This window comes from Rhineura floridana, chromosome 2 (assembly GCF_030035675.1).
Source record: "Rhineura floridana isolate rRhiFlo1 chromosome 2, rRhiFlo1.hap2, whole genome shotgun sequence".
In the NCBI taxonomy this organism is placed as follows: domain Eukaryota; kingdom Metazoa; phylum Chordata; class Lepidosauria; order Squamata; family Rhineuridae; genus Rhineura; species Rhineura floridana.
Window position 1 is genome coordinate 72,889,908 of NC_084481.1, and position 24,156 is coordinate 72,914,063.

A 24,156-nucleotide genomic window follows, 5' to 3' on the forward strand; every position below is an offset into this window, starting at 1 on the left:
TTTATAAAGCATGGTTTAGAAAGTTGTGGGTGAGTACCATAGCTGCATGTTCCCACCACCCACTGGCTTTGGAGCTGAGATCTTGGCTTGTTACAAGCCAGGGTTCCACATTCTGGTTTAATGGGAACTTTATGTCAGTTAACAGACCAGCAGGATCATATCCTGGCTTATTATCCTGGTTTGTTAACCAACTTTAAGCCAGAGGTCCCTAGTTTGGACAGAACGTTGAGCTGTCATTTAATAAATCATAAACTATGGTTTATGACCCCATTGTTGAATATGCTGAATTTATTGTTTTTATTAAGAAAAAAATTAAGACATGATCATTATTAATTAATCCTACATGCAGAGAAATTGTGAATTGCCTGCTATATTATGTTTCTTTTCCTCTTGCTTGCTCTATGATACAAACATATATATGCACATATATACATGTATGTATGTTTGTATGTGTATGCATAATGCATTTTATGTATTTTAATAGTATTTTATGCATTTTAATTTAATGTTTTGTGTTTTTCTTGTGTATTTTATTATATATGTGTGTGATTTTATTGTAGCCACCCCGAGTGCCCTATTGTAAGGTAGAAGGGCGGGATAGAAATAGTTTAAATCAATAAATTAAATAAATAAATAAAGGATCTTTCTCAAATCGGTCTGAGTATTAGCCAATGCATATGAATAAACATACTAGGATATTGTACTTCATCAGACATTCCTTCACTATCAATTATTAACACTTACTAAAATAGTAAAGCAACGCAACTAATATTTTAATGTCGTAATTTATACATGATTCCATGTATCTGAAAACATATAGAGCACTCAAGCTTGCTTTCACAGTATGGTAATGCAGGAAATTGGATAGCTCATACTTCTGATAATTGGAATTTTAGCCTTTAACCCCCAAAATAGCATTTCAGATTCAGACCAGGTTGGCAGTGGGTGAAAGTCATTACTATGAGATGGCTGCTCAGTGACCTACGTGAAATACTAAACGTTGGTGATGAACAGGTGTCTGTATAATTAAAATGCTGTGTATATCACTGTTGGTATGCCAGAATTTCATTCTTAGCTCCTCCAGTTCCTCTACTTTGAATTTTAAAACCGTTTAGAAGAATCAGGAGGCTCTTGGGGTTTAAAAAAGGCTGAAGGCTACAGACCTTGAAAAACCAGCTACACAAGCAGGGCTATTTGTGACTACTCACTTGTATGGAGTACCAGCACCTCCTCTTTTTTTGCTGCCCATTTAATGCTGCACCCACAGCACTTCTGTCAAGATACAGTAGAAGCTCATCATAATGCAGAGGTTGGGGGACAAAGAATGCAGCTGCATTATAGGGGTTCTGTGTTATAATGGAGACTGTGGTACTGTATACAGTATTGAACTCAGGCCCATTGTCATACCCGTGATATATCTGAATCTGTGGTACAGTGAACTGCGTTATAATGGGCTTCCACTGTATGAGTATTGGCACCTCATTTTTTTAACCAAAAAAGCACTGTGCACAAGTGTTTAAGTTCCATAAATTGAAAGGAAAACTACACTTCATTCTGTTCATATTATATAGGGTGTGTATAAAATATTTGAATACATTCTGAAAAGTGTAACCAAATGTTACCCTGAATGAGTTAAATCCAGTGATAATGAAACAATGGAAGTATGTGAGTCTTTCAGTATTATTATTAACAAATAACACAGAGTTATGTGTGCCATGTGAGCTTCTCTGTGCCCCCTAAACTAGGTGAGGTGAATGATGCTGCACTGTCACTAGTACAGAAGTAAGATTCAACTGCCGGTCCATCTGAACATGGAATGGAAGGGACACCCTCTTGACCTTTCCCTCAGGTAGCAAAATCCTGAGGAGAATTCATGTGGCAAGGCACTATAGATGTTATAGTCCACCTCCAGACTATGTACATTCATTGAATGCCTGAACGGACTCTGTGTATTGGGGCTCTGTTCAGCCAATTCTATTAATATATATGTATAGGCTGGAGATAGAGGATTGTATCCAACGAGGTTGTCCTATTCACATAAGGAGTTGTGCTTTTGCAATGAAATGTCCCTCTCCTCTCCCCCTGAGTCCTTATGCCCCCACATATCTGCTCTGGAGGGTTTGGGACTCCCGAGAGCAGATTTGGGGGGGGGCAGGGGAGGAGGAGAGGGAAGGGAAGCTGAAGTCCTAATGGGACAATTTCACGTCCTGCTGCCATAATATTATACCCTACACATGTTCATTTCATGATCAAATAAGACTCCTTATTGTCAAGGTCGATCTGCAGCCTTCCTTTATTTTTATTTATTTATTACATTTATACCCCGCCTTTCTTTTCATGATAGAAAGCCAAGGTGTCTTACATATGGTACCCAAGCGGTATCCCATCCAGGCACTGACCAGACCTGACCCTGCTTAGCTTCAGCAGGGAGCTGGCCTTATGTGCCTTCAGACCATATTATTATTTATTATTTATTTTATTACATTTCTAGACCGCCCTATAGCAATAAGCTCCCAGGGCGGTGAACAGCATAATAAAACAGATTAAAATACAAGCGGATGTAAATACAATACAGTACACAATAAAACATAATTAAAATTCCAAATTTAAATTCAATTTTAAATTTTTTTAAAATTTTTAAATGCCTGGGCAAAGAGGTAGGTCTTTACCTGGCGCCGAAAATATAACAGAGAAGGCGCCAGGCGTATCTCGTCAGGGAGGGCGTTCCATAGTTCGGGGGCCACCACCGAGAAGGCCCAAGCTCTAGTTGTCGTCCTCTGTGCCTCCTTATGCGTTGGGACACGGAGAAGGGCCTTCGACGTCGGGCGCAGTGACCGGGTAGGTACATAGCGGGAGAGGCGTTCCGCCAGGTATTGCGGTCCGATGCCGTTAAGGGCTTTATAGGTAAGAACCAACACTTTGAATCTGGCCCGGAAACATATTGGTAGCCAGTGCAGCTGGGCCAGAACAGGTGTTATATGATCAAATTTTTTAGTCCCACTAAGGACTCTGGCCGCTGCATTCTGCACCAGCTGAAGTTTCCGAACCGTCTTCAGAGGTAACCCTACGTAGAGTGCATTACAGTAGTCCAACCTAGAGGTTACCAGAGCATGGATAACTGTGGCGAGGTTCTCCCTCTCCAGATAGGGTCGTAGTTGGGCTACCAGCCGAAGCTGGTAGAACGCATTCCGTGCCACCGAGGCTACTTGAGCCTCCAGTGACAGGAGCGGATCTAATAAGACCCCCAAACTATGGACCTGCTCCTTTAGGGGGAGTGTAACCCCATCTAGGGCAGGTCGGACATCATCCATCTGGGCAGAGAGCCCCCCCACCAACAGCATCTCAGTCTTGTCAGGATTGAGTCTCAGTTTGTTAGCTCTCATCCAGTCCATTATCGCGGCCAGGCAGCGGTTTAGTACATTAACAGCCTCACCTGAGGAAGATGAAAAGGAGAAGTAGAGCTGCGTATCATCAGCATATTGCTGGAAACGCACTCCAAATCTCCTAATGACCTCACCCAGCGGCTTCATATAGATATTAAAGAGCATGGGGGACAGAACTGAACCCTGTGGGACCCCATATTGGAGTATCCAGGGGTTCGAGTAATGCTCCCCAAGCATCAACTTCTGGAGACGATTCTCGAGGTAGGAGCACAGCCACTGCCAAGCAGTGCCTCCAACTCCTAAGTCCGCAAGACGTCCCAGAAGGATACCATGGTCGATGGTATCAAAAGCCGCTGAGAGATCAAGGAGAACCAACAGAGTTACACTCCCTCTGTCTTTCTCCTGACAGAGGTCATCATACAGGGCGACCAAGGCTGTTTCTGTACCAAACCCCGGCCGAAAGCCCGATTGACATGGATCCAGATAATCAGTTTCATCCAAGAGCCCCTGGAGCTGGTGAGCGACCACACGCTCTAAGACCTTGCCCAAGAACGGAACATTTGCTACCAGTCTATAGTTGTCAAAATTTTCAGGGTCCAAGGAGGGTTTCTTTAGGAGCGGTCTCACCACTGCCTGTTTCAGGCAGGGTGGTACCACTCCCTCTCGTAGGGAGGCATTGATCACCTCCTTGGCCCATCCGGCTGTTCCATTCCTGCTAGCTTTTATTAGCCATGAGGGGCAAGGATCCAGAGCAGAAGTGGTCGCCCGCACCTGTCCAAGCACCTTGTCCACATCCTCGAGCTGTACCAACTGAAACTCATCCAATAAAACAGGACAAGACTGTGCTCCGGACACCTCATTAGGCTCAGCTGCTACAATATTGGAGTCAAGGTCCCGGCGGATGTTCGTGATCTTATCTTGGAAGTGTCTCGCAAACTCATTACAGCGGGCTATTGATGGTATTATTGCGTTCTGAGGCCCAGAGTGTAAAAGTCCCCGAACAACTTTATAAAGTTCCGCTGGGCAGTTAGAAGATGACTGAATGGAGGCAGCAAAGTACTGCTTCTTCGCTGCCCTCACCGCCTTCACATAGAGCTTGGTAGAGACCTTCACAAGTGCAAGACCACAGCCGTCGGGAGTTCATCTCCATTTGCACTCAAGCCTTCTCCTTTCTTGCTTCATCACTCTTAGCTCCGGGGTGAACCACGGAGCCACTTGAGCTCTGCAGAGGAGAGGGCGCACCGGGGCGATCGTGTCAACTGCCCGGGTCATTTCTGTATTCCACAGATTGACCAGGGTTTCGACAGGAGCGTCAGTTTTATCAGCCGGAAAACTCCCCAGAGCCTTCTGAAAGCCTTCAGGATTCATTAGTCTCCGGGGACGGACCATCTTAATTGGTCCTCCACCCTTGCAGAGGGGAGAAAACATTGTGAGCCTACACCTCAATAGGCGATGATCTGACCATGACAGAGGAATAGATGTAAAATCCCTTACTCCCAGATCACCATCCCCTGTTCCAGTAGCAAAAATTAAGTCTAGAGTGTGTCCCGAAATATGCGTAGGGCCAGTAACAAATTGAGACAGCCCCATGGCTGTCATGGAGGCCATGAAGTCCCGAGCCGCCCCAGACAAAGTGGTCTCGGCATGAATGTTGAGATCCCCCAATACCAAAAATTTGGGGGATCGCAACACCAGACTCGAGACCACTTCCGTCAGCTCAGTTAGGGAGGCTGTTGGGCAGCAGGGTGGACGGTACACCAACAGTATTCCCAGTCTGTCTCGCTGGCCCAACGTAATATGAAGACACTCCAGACCATTAGCTACCTGGATAGGCTGCCTAACAAGAGGGATGGAACTTCTATAGACCACAGCGATTCCCCCTCCCCGACCCTTGGATCTACCCAGATGCTGAACCGAGTACCCAGGTGGGCACAGCTGGGAGAGATTGATGCCTGGGACTTCCTTGATTCCCTGATGTAGTGTTACTCATGGACCACTTAAATGAGAATTTAAATGCATGGAGCATTTGGCTTAGCAAATAAACATAGTGGGCTCTCCAACACTGGAGGCATTCAAGAGGCAGTTGGACAGCCATCTGTCGGGAATGCTTTGATTCGGATTCCTGCATTGAGCAGGAGGTTGGACTTGATGGCCTTATAGGCCCCTTCCAACTCTACTATTCTATGATTCTCCATGCATTTAAATTCTCATTTAAGTGGTCCATGAGTGACTCATGAAGAGCTGTTCCTTACCAACATGTGGTAAGGTATTGGGAACATAGGAAGCTGCATTTATAATTAGGCCATTGGTCCATTTATTTCAATACTGAACTAGAAACTGACAGGCAACCTTCCAGGGTTTCTGACAGGAAACATTCCTAGTCCTACCTGGAGATGCAAGGGATGGAACGTGGGACCTTCTGCATGCAAAGCAAATGATCTACCACTGAGCTGCAGCCCTTCAGGCCAACCTCATTGCAGCTTTTGTCTCTCCAATCATTTTACCTTCCAATGACTTGCGAGTTTCCCTTTCCTTTTTGTAAGCACTGTGTGATCTGGATGTATTCTGTAGCATTTTCAAGATGAAAGAAGTTATTTGCCAAACTAATTTCATTGACACAAATGGTGTATCTTTAATTAAATCAACTAAGTGGTTTTTTAAATGTGTTTCTCCTCCCACAGTGCAAATAGCAAAAACCTGGCATTTCTAGTAGACCACACAATAAAGAACGTCCAGCCATGGACAAAAGGCATCTAGTGAAAAAGGAGTTTAGCAAAAGATTCTCTTTAGACAGCAGTCTCATGGTGAGTACAAAAACATTTCTGCAGTTTGGGCTATCTTTTTGGCTAATGGATATCCTTGGACACATGTTGGAGATGTTGTATTGTCAAAATTGCAAGAGACTTTTTCTTAGTAGCCAAATGTAAGCAAATGCTAAAATAATATAGCAATGAACTGCAACTGTTGATAGCTTTGAAGGAACTTGACACCTTGGTGTTCTTGATCAGAGTTTCAGAAGAAAAATGATGCCATGTCCATTTGGAGTTTAGAGGATCATGGATGCCCTGTAAAAGGGACATCAGTGGTGAAGGCTTAACAAGGAAAGTGGTTTAATTAAATAATATTGCTTCAAATAACAAGAAACCTATACATCTGTGGCTGTGTTCTATAGCTGTTTTGTACCTTGTGTTTTTTAAGTGTCCATCTAAAACTGTGTAACGTCAGTGTGGCATATAGGCATCATACAGGCATCCCTGGAAAACAGGATTGGCTGCAGCTCCCCGAATGTACACTGGATGGCAAATCTGGGTTTGCTACTGTTGTGTGAAGTGGCCCTATTAACGCCGGTGATGGTTTTGGCTACAGTGAACATAGATGGACCCTAAAACCATGTTCTTTCTATATAAGTGACAGATGTGTTTTCTTGGTTAGCCTTTTACTCCCCTAACAGTGGAAATGACTTGGGACCTATTCATACACTACATTTTTTTAGGTGTACTCTTAAGATGTAACCGAATGTGGCATGCACAAACTCATGGAGCTGTCACTAGATGCAACTCTCTACTGAGCATACACATGGTGGATCTGTTATGTATAGCAAATGCGTGGAAGTTCTACCCAAAGTCCTCCTGAGCAAGAAATCTGTGATTTGATGAGCACTAAAGCTCCATTGTTATTTATATGTGCAAAGCATGTACCTGTTTCCATAACATCACTTTATAGAGACATCATATGAACCTATACTAATATTACTCAAATGTGCCAAACACTGGAGTGAACAGAGCTTCCCTTTCAGCGGTTGTCAACACAGCCACTTTTTAGGGGTTATCTGTAAACTTTGCAACAATATTTGGATGGGGGCAAGTATATCAGGATCTGCCCAGTCGTTTGAAACAGTTTAAATTATGGGTGTCTCCTTAACATTAACAGAATTCTTTTTCGATCATGTCATGGCAGTGTCCTTTGGAAGAGTTTTCACAGAGAGTTTCACAGAGAGTAAAGGTGGAGTTGGATAACGTATTGGACAACTCCTGAGAATTACAACATGCTCTAAAACTCTCCTTGCTCATTTATCTAATGGTAAAATATGTGCTTGTGCCATAATGTTGAATGTATTTAGTCAGCAGAATAAGCTCTACTGAAGCTAACGGAATGCATTTGCAAATAATAGGGGAGGGCAAGCAATAACAGGAAGCCAGAAAACAAAAAGTCAAAGTACCTCATTCAGGCCAAATTCCCATTTGTGTGACTGCCGCCTTCCTTCACTTTAAGCATAAGAAATTTGTGTGCTTCTAAGCAGTTGACAAAGGAGCAGCTCTCTTTTCAAATAAATTAAGTTCCCAGGGTCAATGTTTCAGGAGGTTGCTGACATGTTTAGTGACTACCCTTCAAAGTCCAAGTGTAGAGAGTTTGGTATGAGATTTCTGTGGATGATGAAATCAGCTGATCTGGGAAAGAATGGAAAGAGGAGATGGAAATCAAAATCACCTCCTCTTCCTGGGTCAGTAGTGGAGTAGTTGTGGAGATGAAAGGAGAGCCCTTCTGCCTTGGAAAATAAATCAAGGTACATCCCCATGTTCATTTTCTTTAACAGCCGATTCCCTTTAGCCTGAGCTAAATAATTCATCAGCAGCGTAGCCACAGTTGTGTGAGCCTCACAGTAGTGTAGGATGTAGGAATCATTTAGGGTTGTCTATTACTATAATATGCTAATAATTTAAAGCAGAGTTTCTGTAGCTTAGAACTGTTTGATGGGCTGGGGATCAGCAGGTGATGTTTTCTCCTCAGTGCATCTCCACAATGCGGGAAAATACTTTGAAATGTATGCCTATTATGCAGACTTTTTTCAAGAAAGCAGAGGAGTCTAGACATGGAAAGGGAGTAACACCACAACAGGATGTACTACCAAATTAGCTCTCTGTCCCTGCCTTAGCTGAATTATTCTAGTGCCTGGGACAAAGGAACCCTCTCATAGTTGTGCACACCTGATAACATACAGACTAAATTATTGTAATATGGTCCACATGGGACTGCCTTTAAAGATGATTTGGAAGGTTCTTCTGGTGTAGAATGTATGCTTTTGGTGACCAAGCAGTCAAATAATACAACACCTATACTATATCAGCTGCACTGATTTCTAGGTTGTTTCTGGGACCAGTTTAAAGTGTAGGTGGTGACTTTTAAAACTGTAAACAGTTTGGGACCAAGTTATTTGAAGAACCACCTATAACTGTACAAGCCTGCTTGGGTCTCAGGAAGCCGGGCTTATGAACCTGCCATCACGATAAATTAGGCTGGCAGGCACTAGAGGTGGCTAACCTGTATCCTTCCAGATGTTGTGGGACTACAACGCTATCATCCCTGCCCATTGGCCATGGTGGCTGGGGCTGATGGGAGCTGGAGGCTTCTCTCCCAACCCTCCCACCACCGCTGAAATTAGGATTGAAGGAGGCGTGGCTTGCGCTTAAGCAAGATGGACATTTAATCCTATTTGGCATTACTTCACCAGTTTTAATGCATGTGAAAACAGGGTAATCAATCACTAATTTTCCTGTATTGGGCACAAGAAGAGAAGGGAATGGAGCTCAAGGGAAATTCAAGGTCAGACACATTTCTTCAGTCGTAGCAGCTGTCACCTGAATGATCTGAAGATTCTGACCATCTCAGGCCACAGTGAAATTGATGAGGCCACCATGGTGGTGGGGAAGACAAGGGTAGGAAAATCTTCTAATGCTCAGCCTGAGCCCTCTTGGGCAGAAGAACTTGCACATCAGATGCAACAGCTCAGACAGGACCTTGCCCAAGACTGAGTGAAAGCTTTAAAGCCAATAGAGGCTTCTATCAAAGACTTAAAATCACAATTTAAGGAAGTCACTGTTGCAGCTAACAAGGCCCTAGATATGAGTCTTCAACAGAAAGCTAGATCTTATAAAATGGTGGATGCATAACGGATCTACAAATTAAGCTGGAGGAGCAGGAGGATAAAGCCCCTTATAGGAATATTCGTCTACACAGGATTCCAGAGCAAGAAGGAGGATAGGATATGACTGCCTTTATTCCAGAATTATTCAGTGAGTTGAAATTGGAGATCCAGCGCTCAGATTTAGACATTGAATGAGTTTACAGAGTAGCAGGGAGAAGTGTTAAAGAGGGAGCCCCGCCTCAAGACATCATTATTTGCTTTGATTGTTTTTAAAAAAACATGAACAAGTACTAAAGACTTCAAATAATGTGAGAAGTTTGCAATATAAAGAAATGGAACTACAGGTCTTTCAGGACATCAGTCCTGACACACTTTGGTGACATAAGAAATTTCGACCATAGACTGAAACACTTCAAAAAACTGCCATTCCCTACAGATGGGGCTATCCGTTTCAGTTCGGATAAGTAAGGCTCTCCGACACTGGAGGCATTCAAGAGGCAGCTGAACAGCCATCTGTCGGGAATGCTTTGATTTGGATTCCTGCATTGCACAGGACTTGATGGCCTTATAGGCCCCTTCTAACTCTCCTATTCTATGATTCTAAGTTTATGGTGCTTCATAAGGGGAGGATGCATACAGCCTCAACTGTGCAAGCAGCAGTTTTACTATCTGATCTGAATCTCCCACTCTCAAATCTGCCTCCAAAACAGGGTGATGATGTACATAGGAAACAACATTCGCAAGAATGGAGCAGATAGGAAAAGGAAAAGGTGGTGCAGACTGGATCCAACTTTTATGATGATATAATGAACTAGCAAGAAGATATCGTAACCCCACCAGCGATCCTGACAGAGAGCCCCTTGTCATACAGCTTTACATCTGAGCACAATATAGTTTGATCCCTCCTTTTTCAATCTATGCACATTACCCTGTCATAAGACCTATCTCTACACACTGGCATTTATCTTTGGAGTAGAGTTCCCAGTGGAGAGATGCTGTTTCAGCAAGATCTTTTTCAAACTCCTCCCCTCCTTTATATTATGGCTCAATCTCAAAACCCTTGGACAGTAGCAACACCATGAGTTGCTCTGTGAGGATCCCCACATGCGGATTTCTGTCCCAAAAAGCTTTGCAATTTGAATGGAGTTTATTTTTCCAACCATGGTTTTGCTGTTGTTTGAGGTTTTGTTCTATGTTTAACAGTGTCCATGCCATGCATATCACTACTTGCTCACTGCTTTTGATGGGCATTTTCTCCTCCCCTAATATGGGTGACATCAAATTGTTTTCTCTAAATGCCAAAGGTCTGGGTTCAAATATAAATGGCCAGAATTGAACATTTGTTAAGGGGGGAGTTTTCTTGCAAGAAATGCATCAAAAAATCTCCCTCCTCAAACAAACCCAAACAAAGCTGGATTGGAGAGCATTATTCAGTCCCTGGTAATTCTAAGTCTGGAGAGGTAGCAATTTTGTGTGCAAAGAAATGCACATTCATACTAGACAGTCAGATAGTAGATTCCTGGAGGTGCTATCTCTTTTTACAATGTACCTTAGGCCAAGTAAAAGTGACCATGGCAACTTTATACTATCCTGATGGTCAGCTTTCGTTTCTCCAGGTTACTTTGCAAGCGCTATAAAACCCATTCCAGGATCAATTATTTTCTTCTTTCAAAGGATTTGTTAAACTCTCTTCAATGCAGTGATATTGGTAACATCACGGTATCAGATCATGCTCCCATTACTATATCCCTCAGCTTGTTGGATGTGCAACCCTACACTGTGGCCTGGAGACTCAGTCCAAATATCTTCTATGAGAGAGATGCTCTGGATCAGTTGAGGACAGCTTTAAACAAATACTTCTCCCTCAATACCACTCCAGCTTTGCCCTAGGCCACAGTGTGGGATGCAATTAAAGCCATCATGTGGGGCTTATGTATTAAAGACACTTTCTGGATCCACAAGCACAAGACACAAGAGCAGGAAATTCTACTGTCAGACATTGCAAAACTTGAAACTTTACTGGTAATTCAAAAGTATATAGACTGAGTTTATAAGTATAAAGTTCAAAAGTATAACAGGCTGAGTTTCAGGCCTCGGAAGTCTATATAATACAAATGTAACATATCTCAATAAGAGATATTATGAATTTGGAAATAAGAACTCTAGATTATTAGCAAATGCAGTCAGAAGGAAAAAACACACTAGAAATGTGATATTAGGAATTTCAGCTGCAGGTGGGGACAGCTGCTGGTCCACTAGTGATATTAGTGATGCCTTTCCTCATTACTATGAAAATGACATTTTAGCAAGCGTTATGATAGAGCTCTTTCCTTATTATCTGTAGATACATTCAAGACTTTTGATCATCTGGAATGGACTTTTTTATCACCCTCCTTGATAAATTGAATTTTGGCCCTTGTTTTGTGAATGTTAGCCATCAATTATATTCTGAGTCTTCTGCTACTATCAGAGTTACTGGTTTAGACTCCGCATATATCAAGATCTCCAGGGGGACTAAACAAGGCTGCCGCCTCTCGACTATTCTGTTCTCAATAGAGATTGAGGTTTAGATAGACAAAATTACAGTAGATCCAACTATCAAAGGTATAGATATCAATGGTAGCTCACATATAAATATTTTTGTGGACAACATTCTTAGTTCAGCAGTCCCAGATCATCAAAAACACCTGAACGACTACAGTACATGTGCAGGTCTGGAAATTAACTATAATAAATCAGAGCTAATGTGTATGAATATACCATCACCTATACAAACCCAATTACAATCAACATTGGGACTCTTTCAGCAGTCTGCACTATCTGGTGATTAATACAACTAAAGATTACTGTCAACTACGGAGAAGGAATTATCCTCTCCTTGGTTCTATTCATAAAGAGATTGCAAACTGGAAGGATCTCAGTTTATCCTGGCTTGATCATATTGCAGCTCTGGAAATGATGATCCTTTCCAAATTTATGTTTCTTTTCCAGTGTCTCCTTTGCAATACCAGACCCAATGTTCAAGTGCTGGCAACATCTCATGGAACAATTTAGTGAGAAGGGGAAATGATCTAGACTTAACAAGGCAATTGTATATAGATCGGTGTTGAAGAGGGGATTTGGATTTCCTGACTTGTGGTTATATTTTGAGGCATTTCAATTGAAACAACTGTTATATGTAATTACAGAGTGCAAAGGAATCTCATGGGTGGGGATGGAGTTGGAGCCATCATGTCCTTCGCTGTCTTTAATACCTTTTTTGCTTCCTTCTCCTCCTGATATTAACAACCTCCCAAATCCATTTTTGAGGATCTCATTCACAGTCTGGAGACAATGGAGGAAGGGTTTGACTCCCAATCCCACCCCACTTATCCCTTTCATAGATTACCCACATTTTAGACATCTAGGTAAATATAAGCAATTTCAAGATTGGGCATCCCATGGTCTGTGGACTATGTGGGATTTGTTTGATAAGGGATGCCCTATCTCCCTGGAGAAGGTTGATTCTCTGTTGCAAAATGTGTCTGCTACATGGTTAAGGAAAGCCGGAGCCTTCTGTCAGATATTTATATAGAGTGGTGGGACTGCCAAGATTCCTCACCCTGTTTGGTTATGTGAAGATGGTGAAAGGGACATAAAGGGAGTGATCTCAACAATTTATGCTTCTTGATATAAAATATCCAGAGAAGGGAGGTATAAGAGCTCTTAAATGCAAAGTTCACTGATTTAGAATGGAACAGTATGTGGACCAGATCACGTGTAAAATCTACTTTGGCATGTGTCTCAGAGGTTGGTTGGAACTAATATATAGATGGCAATGGACCCCTGTCCATCTTAGTTAGCTATAAATCTGTCTTCCATGTGTTGGAGGGGTTGTGAAGAGTACGTTATTTTACCTTTGGTGGTCATGTGATCATGTGAAAAATTTCTAGGTAACAATGTTTGAATTGATTAGTCAAATCATGCAGCAGATTGTGCTGCTATTCACGGAGACAGTCACTGATGTCCTAGATCACAAAGACCGGATTCTGAGGTTAATTCCTGCCAGACTTGAAATTGCTGCTAATTGGAAGGAACTAAATTCATTGTCAGTTACCAACTGGTATGTGAATTCTGGCAGTTGGCGCTTAATGAGAAGCCAACACAGGAATGCAGAAAGGCTAGGGGAGCAAATAAAAATGACAAGTTTTCTGTTCTGTGGTTCCAGTTTACTAAAATATGTTAACACTGTAGATAACACTATTTGGCCTCCCGTGGTTCAGTTCTACTTTTGGTGAGACCCGTTTAGTGCAGATCCAACTCCCTGATAAGAGGATGTTTTGTAAAAGGGGTTTATTTATTCACATGATGTACTAACGTTTAGCAGTGTACTATGTCTCTGTACATGTTTTGTTATTTAAAAATTAATAAAAATTAAATTAAAAAAAGAAATTAGGATTGAAAAAAGCATTCTGTTTCAGCCAATGTTTTGGTTTTGGTGTGTGTATGGTACCCATGATTCTCCCACTGGTTTGCAAATATGCCTACTTGGTTCATAAAGGTTGGTGACCCCTGGTAGACAATAATGAGCTAGATGGACCAGTGGTCTGACTTGGTAAAAGGCTGTGTACCTGCACACCATCATCATTTTTGCAACCTTAATGGCCATAACATACTAGAACAGGGTTAGCCTTAGCCAATAAATGCTCAGTTCTCTCCAGCTACTCTTTATGTCATCCCCCTTTCTATATTGAACAGAAAGCATTTGCCAATGCATTTGATATGAGGCATGCCCTGTATTTAAAATAAGAACAACAAAAATGGTATTCAGAATGCAGATAAATGTATTTCTGTCTCTAAAGTTGTGGTAAAGGCATGACATCATAGAGTCTGGCTCCATATATTATTTTAGAACAGGAGTCTAGACCCCAAACCAGAATGCATTTAGTTAAAAATAGTTTCATAACTTGTAAATATACGCATCCCTATTTTTTGTCTCCTCTCACGATTCCATTTGAACTTTACAGCACTGTGAATTAGAACTTGGAAATGGACATTAGATCATTAGCTTAGATAATGTATAGCTCTTACAGATAATCTATATTCATTTTTAAAGTTTAATGTGTAATGTGGTACATCTTATCAAAACTCATTTAAAGCTTTTTCATTTTTAAAAAGTCTAAGAAAACATTTAGGTTTTTTTTAAAAAGTTGTTAGGGCTGTTCAAATGGTGATTAAAGTTTCTTTATTTGATTTTTGCATCAGGAAAACTGGGCTGCTATTGTGGCTATTAAAGCTGCTACCTGAAAGAATTTTAAGCTTTCTTCAAATACACTTTTTTAAAAAAAAGCCTTCTGTAACAAAGAACAAAGTAGATAAAAAACACATTATAGACAAAATCATGATTGCTGTGAGAAAATGTAGCTTTTTGCACACTCTCTGTACAGTGCTGCCTGTGAAAATAATAAAAGACCCACCAGAAACTGAGGCCTTTGCCTGACCTAAAACTGTTCTGTTTTATCCAGGACACATTGTGATCAGAAAAGTCAGTGCTCCACGCTGTGCTCTTTATTTATGAGAGTAATTCCTAGGCTGGCTTGGGAATTGCTTTGGATTGACACTTACAGCTGTGATGGCATTTAGTTGAGCAGCCTTCTTGAGAACGTTTTATCTTTACAAGTATCTAGCCTCTATAAAATAGAAGTATTTAGGTTTTTTTAATGAGAAGCTTTCAATTTTCAAAAGCAGAGTGCAGTGAATTGTTTCTTCGGAGGTTGATTGCCTGTGCTTTCACCTTTTCAAAGCTTAGTCATACAGCACTGTAATTTGCAATCGGATTAGTTTTAACAAGTGAGGTACCTGTAAAATTACTGGTGAACAGGAGCATTGTCAGGTCTGAGCAGTTGTCCTTTTTGTTCCGTTCTCCCCCAGCTTACCAACTGGATGCAAGTGCTAGGAAGGTGTCCCTTTTGAACATTTCTCCATCTCCCCACAAGCCCCTGGGAAATTAAGATGTGGGTCCACTTGGAGTTTTGGCCCTTCACTGTGCCATACATCCAACAGCCCAACCCCTCTAAATGTTAAAAATAAATAAATGGTATGCCCATGTTGTGTGCTGATGCCAGTCCTGTTTCTGCCGTGCCGTCAGTATTACTATTATTATTTAAACTTATTAATTGCTTGTTTAAGGACAGAATACGGAGAAACAAATTGGTTCCCAATCAGAAAGAGTGTGAGACAGGGGTGTATTTTATCACCCTATTTTTTTAATCTATATGCAGAACATATCATATGGAGAGCGGGATTGGACCAAGATGGAGGTGTGAAAATTGGAGGGAGAAATATCAATAATTTAAGATACGCAGACGATACCACACTACTAGCAGAAACCAGTAATGATTTAAAACGAATGCTGATGAAAGTTAAAGAGGAAAGCACAAAAGCAGGACTACAGCTGAATGTCAAAAAGACTAACGTAATGACAACAGAAGGTTTATGTAACTTTAAAGTTGACAATGAGGACACTGAACTTGTCAAAGATTATCAATACCTTGGCACAGTCATTAACCAAAATGGAGACAATAGTCAAGAAATCAGAAGAAGGCTAGGACCGGGGAGGGCCGCTATGAGAAAACTAGAAAAGGTCCTCAAAATGCAAAGATGTATCACTGAACACCAAAGTCAAGATCATTCAGACCATGGTATTCCCGATCTCTATGTATGGATGTGAAAATTGGACAGTGAAAAAAGCAGATAAGAGAAAAATCAACTCATTTGAAATGTGGTGTTGGAGGAGCGCTTTGCGCATACCATGGACTGCAAAAAAGACAAATAATTGGGTGTTAGAACAAATTAAACCAGAACTGTCACTAGAAGCTAAAATGATGAAACTGAGGTTATCACACTTTGGACACATCATGAGAAGACATGATTCATTAGAAAAGATAATAATGCTGGGAAAAACAGCAGGGAGTACAAAAAGAGGAAGGCCAAACAAGAGATGGATTGATTCCACAAAGGAAGCCACAGACCTGAACTTCCAAGATCTGAACAGGGTGGTTCACGACAGATGCTCTTGGAGGTCACTGATTCATAGGGTCGCCATAAGTCGTAGTCGACTTGAAGGCACATAACAACAACAAATTGCTTGTTACCTAAAAGGTGTCCAAGTGACCTTTCAAACCATAAAGCATAAACATAAATACATTATACCATGGGGAGGGAAATGAAAAATTCATAGAAAACATTAACATTATACAACATACGAAAAACAATGCCCCCCCCCCAGTAACAACCATAAGAAGTTTGGGCAGCACACTAACATCATCTGCTGCTATCTCCGCTAGTAATTGGTGGGCCCTCGGACTTCAGGGCCCAAGTCCAGCCTTAACATCACCACTACTGGTGAAAAGTGCTTTCTTGCACCAGGACATTTTTGCCTCTACCTGCTCTACATTACCCTTTCCTACTCAATCTACATCTACTTACCTCAATATTATCGAAGGTGCAAAGGTTATCATTACCTTAGGTCTACTTCCAATACTAACAGCTGCCCATCACCCTTTCTTGACAGGATGTGCTATCCCCTATCCATAGTCAGTCATTCCCAGATCAGCTCTATGGTGAAGATGAATATAGATGGCCATTTGCCAACTTCCAGAGAGGTAGATGAGTTTGTCTTTGTGTTTGAAATCTTGGGCCCCATGCATTTGCCAAATATAAACTTGCCATAACCTGTTTATGTAGTGAAGTAGTGAAGATGGTCTTCCCCCACTTCTGTACTTCATCAGAAATCCAAGGAAGCAGGGGACCTAGTGCTCTCCAATCGGAAGGACAGTAAAAATGCCCATCTTACTTTAGTTTTATGTACACAATGGTTAGGTACTTCTTGGTAAATGACTGTATACCGAGTCACCCTAGAGCAGGGACAGGGTACTTGGGGGCCTCCAGCTGATGGGAACTGGAGTCCAATAATGTTTCGATGCCACATAGTGGAAGGGTTGCTTTTAAGGGAAAGCTGCCAGCAGTATGTACATATTGGCTTTAATACCAATTTTCTCTTTTAAATAACCTTTTTGTCCCAGCTCCAAACTTGTGTTGGACACCAGGGATCCAGAGGATAGTTCTGTGTATATTATCCCTGACAGTCTGATGATTCTACTACTGAACGCCAGGTCGGTCCATAATAAAACCATGCTGATCCATGATTTGATCATTGTCCCGTCCAGAGCTGGAACCAAGAGACTGAGACACGGGTGCAATTAAATCTCATTTTATTAAAGTAATGGATACATCAAAGGCATTGCACTTCATAAGAAACACCTATACCGGCTCACTAGAATCCCTAGCTACACATGCTCTACGACGTGTGAAGAAAGTTGACTCAGCAACCCCCCCCCCGTGCACTGCCAGCTTAAGTAGGGAACGTTGTCAAGTGTAATCTCTGACTCCTTCGCAAGTCCTATCTCTGCCCTGTCCACTTCCTATGGCAGCGGGTGCGAGGCGACGGGGGGCGGGTCTCCAATGGTTCATCAGAAGACACCTGCTCCAGAGTAGGCTCGAGGTCACACTGTTGGCATCCTGAGAACTGCTTGGCTGGGGAGGAGTTGGCAGAGTCTCCTGAACTTCCCCCAACGGCTCCTCTGCGACAACTGGGGGCGGCGCTCTCTCTGCTTCTGAGATCATGCTATCAGTGGGAATTGGCCCAAGTTCAGGCTCGCTTCCCCTCCCAAGGTCCTGCTCAGACTCAATAATTGCTGGTTCTTCCATGCCCTCAGACAGCTGAGGTGCCTGCAACTCATGCCTCTCCCCTTCCTGCCCCTGAAGGGAGAGCTGAGGCTCACAATCATGGATGAACAGGCTGACCTTGTGTGTATCACTGAGATCTGGGTGGGGGAGCTGGGCTGTCCAGATCTGATTCTAATCTGTCCACCCAGGTACTCAGTGCAACATCAGCCCAGACTAGAGGGATGGAGGGGAGGGGTTGCTGTAGTCCACAGAAATTCACTCCCTATCACTGGGAAACCCCTCTCTCTTGGAGAGGTACTGGATGGTCTGCACCTGCTGTTGGGCCAAATAGGTAGATTGGAGCTACTGTTGGTGTACCACCCACCCTGCTGCTCAACAACCTTCCTGGCCAAGCTGGCTGAGGTTGTCTCAAGTGTGGTGTTGGAAGAACCCAGAACAGTGGTTTGGGTGACTTCAATATCCATGCTGAAGCCACCTTAGGTCCAGTTCAGGAGTTCATACCCTCCATGGCAATTATAAGTGTATCTCAAATTGTCATCAGTCCAACACACAGAGCCGGACATACGCTCAATCTAGTCTTTGCTCCGTGTGGGGAGGGTAGTGGTCTGGAAATTGGTGGAATGGATATTATCATGGTCAAACCATTTCCTGGTGAGCTTTGGTCTTGCCCTGACAATTCTGCCATGTGGGAGTGGGGGACCAGTTAGGATGGTCCACCCCTGGAGATTGATGGAATCTGATAGATTCCTGACTGCTCAGGGGATTTTCCAGTAGACAGAGCAGGTGAGTCTGTTGAGTTCTAGTCTCACTATGGAATGGTGAGACTCACAGAGCCATTGACACAATTGCTCCTGAAGGCTCTTTCTAGTTCTGTGGAGCCTGCTTTGCTCTTTGGTGTACTGAGGAGCTGCTGTTGATGAACTGGACCGGGCAAGGGAATAGATCTCGCTCCAGAGCTGACTGGGCATATGTTCAGGCTCATAATCATGAGCCATGTGGCAGTGGGGGCAGCAGTGATCGTATATTGCTGCCTCCATTGCATCCTTGATGAGATGCCTGGCTGAGTTGCTCTGTGTAGTCCAGAGGTTGGTCACTCCTGATGAGGGGGTTGGACCTCTGGAGCACATAGTGTCCAGCTGTAACTGGCTGGCTAAACATTTTGAGGACAAAGTTGCTCAGCTCCATAGTGATTTCGACGCTGCTATTGTGGCAGTTCCAGGCAAGGTGTCCAATGCAATGTCGAACCCAGCATTGTGGGATCAATTCCAGTTTATGCGGCCTGAGGATGTGGACAAGATGCTTGCAGTGATGTGCCCAACCACCTGCTCATTAGATCCTTGTCCATCCTGTCTTATAAAACTAGCTGGAATGGGGTGACTGAATTGGTCACTGGTGTGGTTAATGCATCTTTCGTGAATGTGTGATGCCCACTGCCCTAAAGAGGTGTTATTGCATCCACTTCTTTAAAAGTCCACACAGGACCCAATGGAGTGTAACAACTATAGACCAGTCGCCATCACCCCTTTCTTGGCAAAGGTGGAGTGGAAAAGGTGGTTATGGAGCAACTGCAGGTATTCCTGGATGAGACTGATTTTCTAGATCCATCACAATCGGGATTCAGACCCAGTTTTGGAACAGAATGAGCCTTGGTCACCCTGATGGATGACCTTGATCATGAGAGAGACAGGGGGAGTGCGACCTTGCTACTTCTGCTTGATCTCTTAGTGGCATTTGATACCATTGACCATGGTATCCTCCTGGACTGACTTAGCGGGATTGGTATTGGAAAGCACTGCATTGCGGTGGTTCCTCTGTTACCTTCAGGGCTGTGTCCAGAAAGTAGCACTGGGTGAGTGTTCCTTGGCCCCCTGGCACTTGTGCTATGGGGTTCTGCAGGATACTATTCTCTCCCGAGTGCTATTTAACATCTATATGAAGCCGTTGGGAGTGATAATTAAGGAATTTTGGAGCAAGGTGTCGGCAGTATGCTGAAGACATGCAGCTGTATTTCTCCATAACATCTGAATGAGGAGAGACTGTGAATGTTCTGAATTGGTGTCTGATTGCTGTAGTGGAGTTGATGAGGGCCAATAAACTGTGCCTGAATCCTGGGAAGATGGAGGCTCTTTAGGTAGGTAGTTCCTATGTTTGGGAGATAGGCAAGCTACCCGTTCTGGATGGGGTCACGCTCCCTCTGAACAAGCAAGTCCATAGCTTAGGGGTACTCCTGGATTCATCTTTGTCACTAGAGGCCCAGATATCCTCTGTGGCTAGGAGTGCCATATCAGTTTTGTCTGGTTCATCAGCTACAGCTGTTCCTGGGTAGGAATGGCCTGGATTCTGTAATGCACTCTATGTGGGGCTACCCTTGGCCCTGGTTTGGAAGCTTCAGTTGGTGCAAAATGCGGTGGCCAGACTGCTGATGGGGGCACATGGCCAACATGTGACACCACTGTTAAAAAATCTGCACTGGCTGCCCATCCACTACTGAGCCAAGTTCAAGGTCCTTGTATTAATTTACAAAGCCTTGAAAAGTTAGGAGCAGAGTATCCTAGGGACCACCTGAACCCTTATATCCCAGATCATCTGCAGGAGCAGCTTTGGTTGTCCCCTGAGTTGATGAGGCTCATTTAACATCGAGCCTTCAGTATCATCGGCCCATTTCTCTGGAATGTTCTTCCAACAGAGTTTCAGCAGGCACCTTCTATTTGAAGCCTTAAACGCCTGCTGAAAACCTTTCTGTTCTGCCAGGCTTATGCAGGCAATTAAGATGTCTTTTTGCAATAGTTGACCTCAGTTTTTACTGTAATTTTTTAATGTTTTTTTTTTTACTGTACAGGTTTTTTAATTTGTAAACCACTTTGGTGTTTTTAAATGAAATAACAGTATACAATTATATATTATATATAATAAAATAAATGTCTGAGAATCTCCTGATTCAGCATGGGGAAGCTGCTGTTGTAAAGAGAATATTATTGGCTCAGTGGTAGAGCATCTGCTTTGCATGCAAAAGGTCCCAAGTTCAGTCCCTGGCATCTCCAGGTAGGGCTGGAAAAAAGATCCTGTTTGAAACCCTGGAAAGCTGCTATAAGACATTACTGAGCTAGATTTGATATAAGGAAGCTTCCTGTGTTCCATTCGGGGCCAACATGTATTGAGTTGAAACTTGAGCTAAAACTAAGCACTTGCTAGGGATGGAGGAGAAATTCGATTCAGTTCACATTTAAAGCCAAATTTATCAAATGTGTACTTCCGAAACAATATGAGAACCAAAACACAGCCATTCTTTGAAATTCGCACTTATCTGAATTCTATGATGCAGTTCTCCGACCAAGCAATGTTTACAAAAATGCATACATTAGGGGAAAGTGTGCATAAAATGCATATACAGTATTGGTGACAATAATAAACAAAAATGCATTATATTAGGACAAATTGTGTGAAAAAACTGTACATTAGTCAAAAGTACATACAAAAATGTATTTATTAGGAGAAATTTGCACTGAATGCTGAAGAGTTTTCATTTGTTCTTTAGAAAAATCTGCAAATTTCTGCAGAAATGTGGAGAACCAAATTTAAGATTATAAAAATGAGAAACTGAGAGAACCAAAATTGATAAATGATTCCATCCCTAAATACTACTGGCTCAAAAGTTTTGGGGAGAGTGGAAGAGAATGCAAAGATGACATCAATACGGAGTCCCGTCTGAGTGGGACCACCTCATACCCCTATCACTGCTGTCTATTTGTTTGCCCTCTTCCTCTGGACCCATTACAGGCATACCCCACTTTAACGTTCGCAATGGGACCGGAGAGTATACTTAAAGCGAAAATAAACGTTAAGTGAAGCAATTGTCTTCACTTGTAGTACACGCAATCACCACGAGATGTCAGCAGCGTCATGCCAATAAAGTGTACGTTATTGTGAAGCGCGCGAACGTTAAGCGGGGCATGGGGACGTATGGAGCATGTACGTTATAGCGAGGCAATGTTAAGTGAAGAGACATTAAGCGAGGTATGCCTGTACACATCTCCACCCAGAACAAGATTGGATGGCAAATGGATGCTGCTGCTTCACTTCAAAATGCATGGAGTCTAAAGCTGTATTCTATCTCCACTGTTGGTAGCGGTATGTCTCTGAATGCCAGTTGCTGGGAACATGAATAAGGAGAGTGTTGTTGCATTCATGTCCGCTTATGGACTTTCCATAGGCATCTGGTTGGCCACTAGTGAGAATAAGATGTTGGGACTGGATGGACCTTTGGCCTGATCCAATAGGGCTTTTCTTATGTTCCTCACTCTTTCTTCTGCTTGCATCCTTGACCAGAGAAATTGATCTGGCAGTGGAAGCAAGGAGGAGAGGCAGCAATACCCCAGCAGGCTCTGGGGATTGGCATGTGGGACCCCTGCTGTGTTGTGGGCCTCGACAGGTGCCCAACTATGCCAAATCCTGACACTAGGCCTGCAAACATCCCTGAATATTTTTTTCTTGTGATAGTGAAAAGGGCCATTGTAAAAGACAGCAGCATACAGTCAAATGAGTAGTCTTTAGGTCTGTGGAAATCTTTCGCTAAATACTGTATTTCCAACTAATTCTATGGCCCACCCTAATCATATTTGTAGTTTTGCAAGCCAAGGTAATGAGGAGAACAATGAGGTCCTCTTTTCCAAGCTGTAAGGTGATCTGTCCAAAAGATGGGAAAGAATGTGCCCTTTCCCCATACTGGCTGTTTCACAGATGAACTCAAGGCAAAATGTGTGTGTGATTTTCCCAGAGGAGGAAGGTGTGGTCCCTCAGCAAGCATAGTGAATTTATTAAGATGGCAACAATCAGATCAAGCTGGTGTGATACATTTTATATTGGCAAGAAACAGACTTGGAAGCTGTGTATTGAAAACAATTTCTTAATTTTTAATATACTATTTAACCTTTTCCCTGAATTACTTTGTCAATATTAATCATCCTTACAAATCAGTCTTTAAGCCTTGGACTTGAAGCATTTATTTATCATACCATAAAATCTCAAGAATTAAGAACACCCTCAGAATAAAATCTGATTTATAACCTTGGCATGTTTGTGTGTCTGGATGTTTCTCCTCTGGCTACTCAGTCAAACATGTCTCTCTATACCCTGTGATTAGTGATAGGCTGAGAATTCCACCACCTCCCCTCAGAGCATTAGGCTCATGACTGAGTCCCAGTCCACAGCACGAATAGGCAACATGTGCGGTAGTAAAGGAGATATCAGGAAATAGCTAATTTGTCTGTTTGAGTTTGTGTGAAATTTACATAATTCTCAAATCATTTTGACAGATTGCATATAAAACTGCAACTGTTCAATTTCCTTAAGAATTAACTTCTTCTGATATGATTACTCTGGATTACATGTGAACGTTTGAGTTGGTTCTTAGACAATTCTGCAAGTCTCTGGACAAGGTCACACTGTGCCTGGTGCATGCTACACATTTCATTCACCCAACCACTTTGTGTCTGATTCAGACTGAACATGTCCCCCACACAGGAACTTCCAGCTCCATTTTTGTGACCAACATATTGTATGGTATAACATACTTGCATACAAACAAGCATATGAATGTAGTCTTAGGGTGACTGGATACAAAAGAGGATAGCAGAACTCCATTCTCTTTAATGAGTGTGTAGAAGAGGGAATTTTGATCTAGATTGGACTCCTTTGTCTTCAATTTCTATTGCAAAGAAAAAGAGATGTTTGCATTGAAATGTATGGGACTGTTTCTTCAATGCAAATCGTAGGCATTGCCACCCCAATCTGGATTGGAATCACAGTGGGAAAGCGTTAAGGCAGGCAATCCCCAAGGCTGGCACCTTGCCGAGAGGGGGACGCTAAACACTATGCAGTTAGTATCACCTACAGTTTGCCCTGAAATTTAATCTTCTACATTAGGGGTTCTTAACCTATGGCTCATGCACTCCTAGGAGGTCCTTGGATGGGCTTCAGGAACCTGTGAACTTGGAGCAAAAAAATCAATTTCCAATGCAGTAAAATATGTTATTTATTTATTAATTTATGGGGGTCTATAATTTTCATCAGATTCTGAAACGGGTTTGTTACTCCCAAAAAGTTAAGAACCACTGTTTTATACAA

General features: G+C 42.5%; 1 protein-coding gene across 3 annotated transcripts in view; it reads left to right on the plus strand.

Moving 5' to 3' along the window:
- The window catches only part of NCKAP5 (NCK associated protein 5), a 969,055-nt gene that overhangs the window by 93,655 nt on the left and 851,244 nt on the right, over nt 1–24,156 (plus strand). For all 3 annotated transcript variants that reach the window (XM_061608949.1, XM_061608950.1, XM_061608951.1), the window contains exon 5: nt 6,065–6,187. In XM_061608949.1, coding sequence (XP_061464933.1) covers nt 6,122–6,187 — 66 coding nt within the window. In that variant the 5' untranslated portion in view covers nt 6,065–6,121. The remainder of the gene's footprint in view (nt 1–6,064; nt 6,188–24,156) is intronic.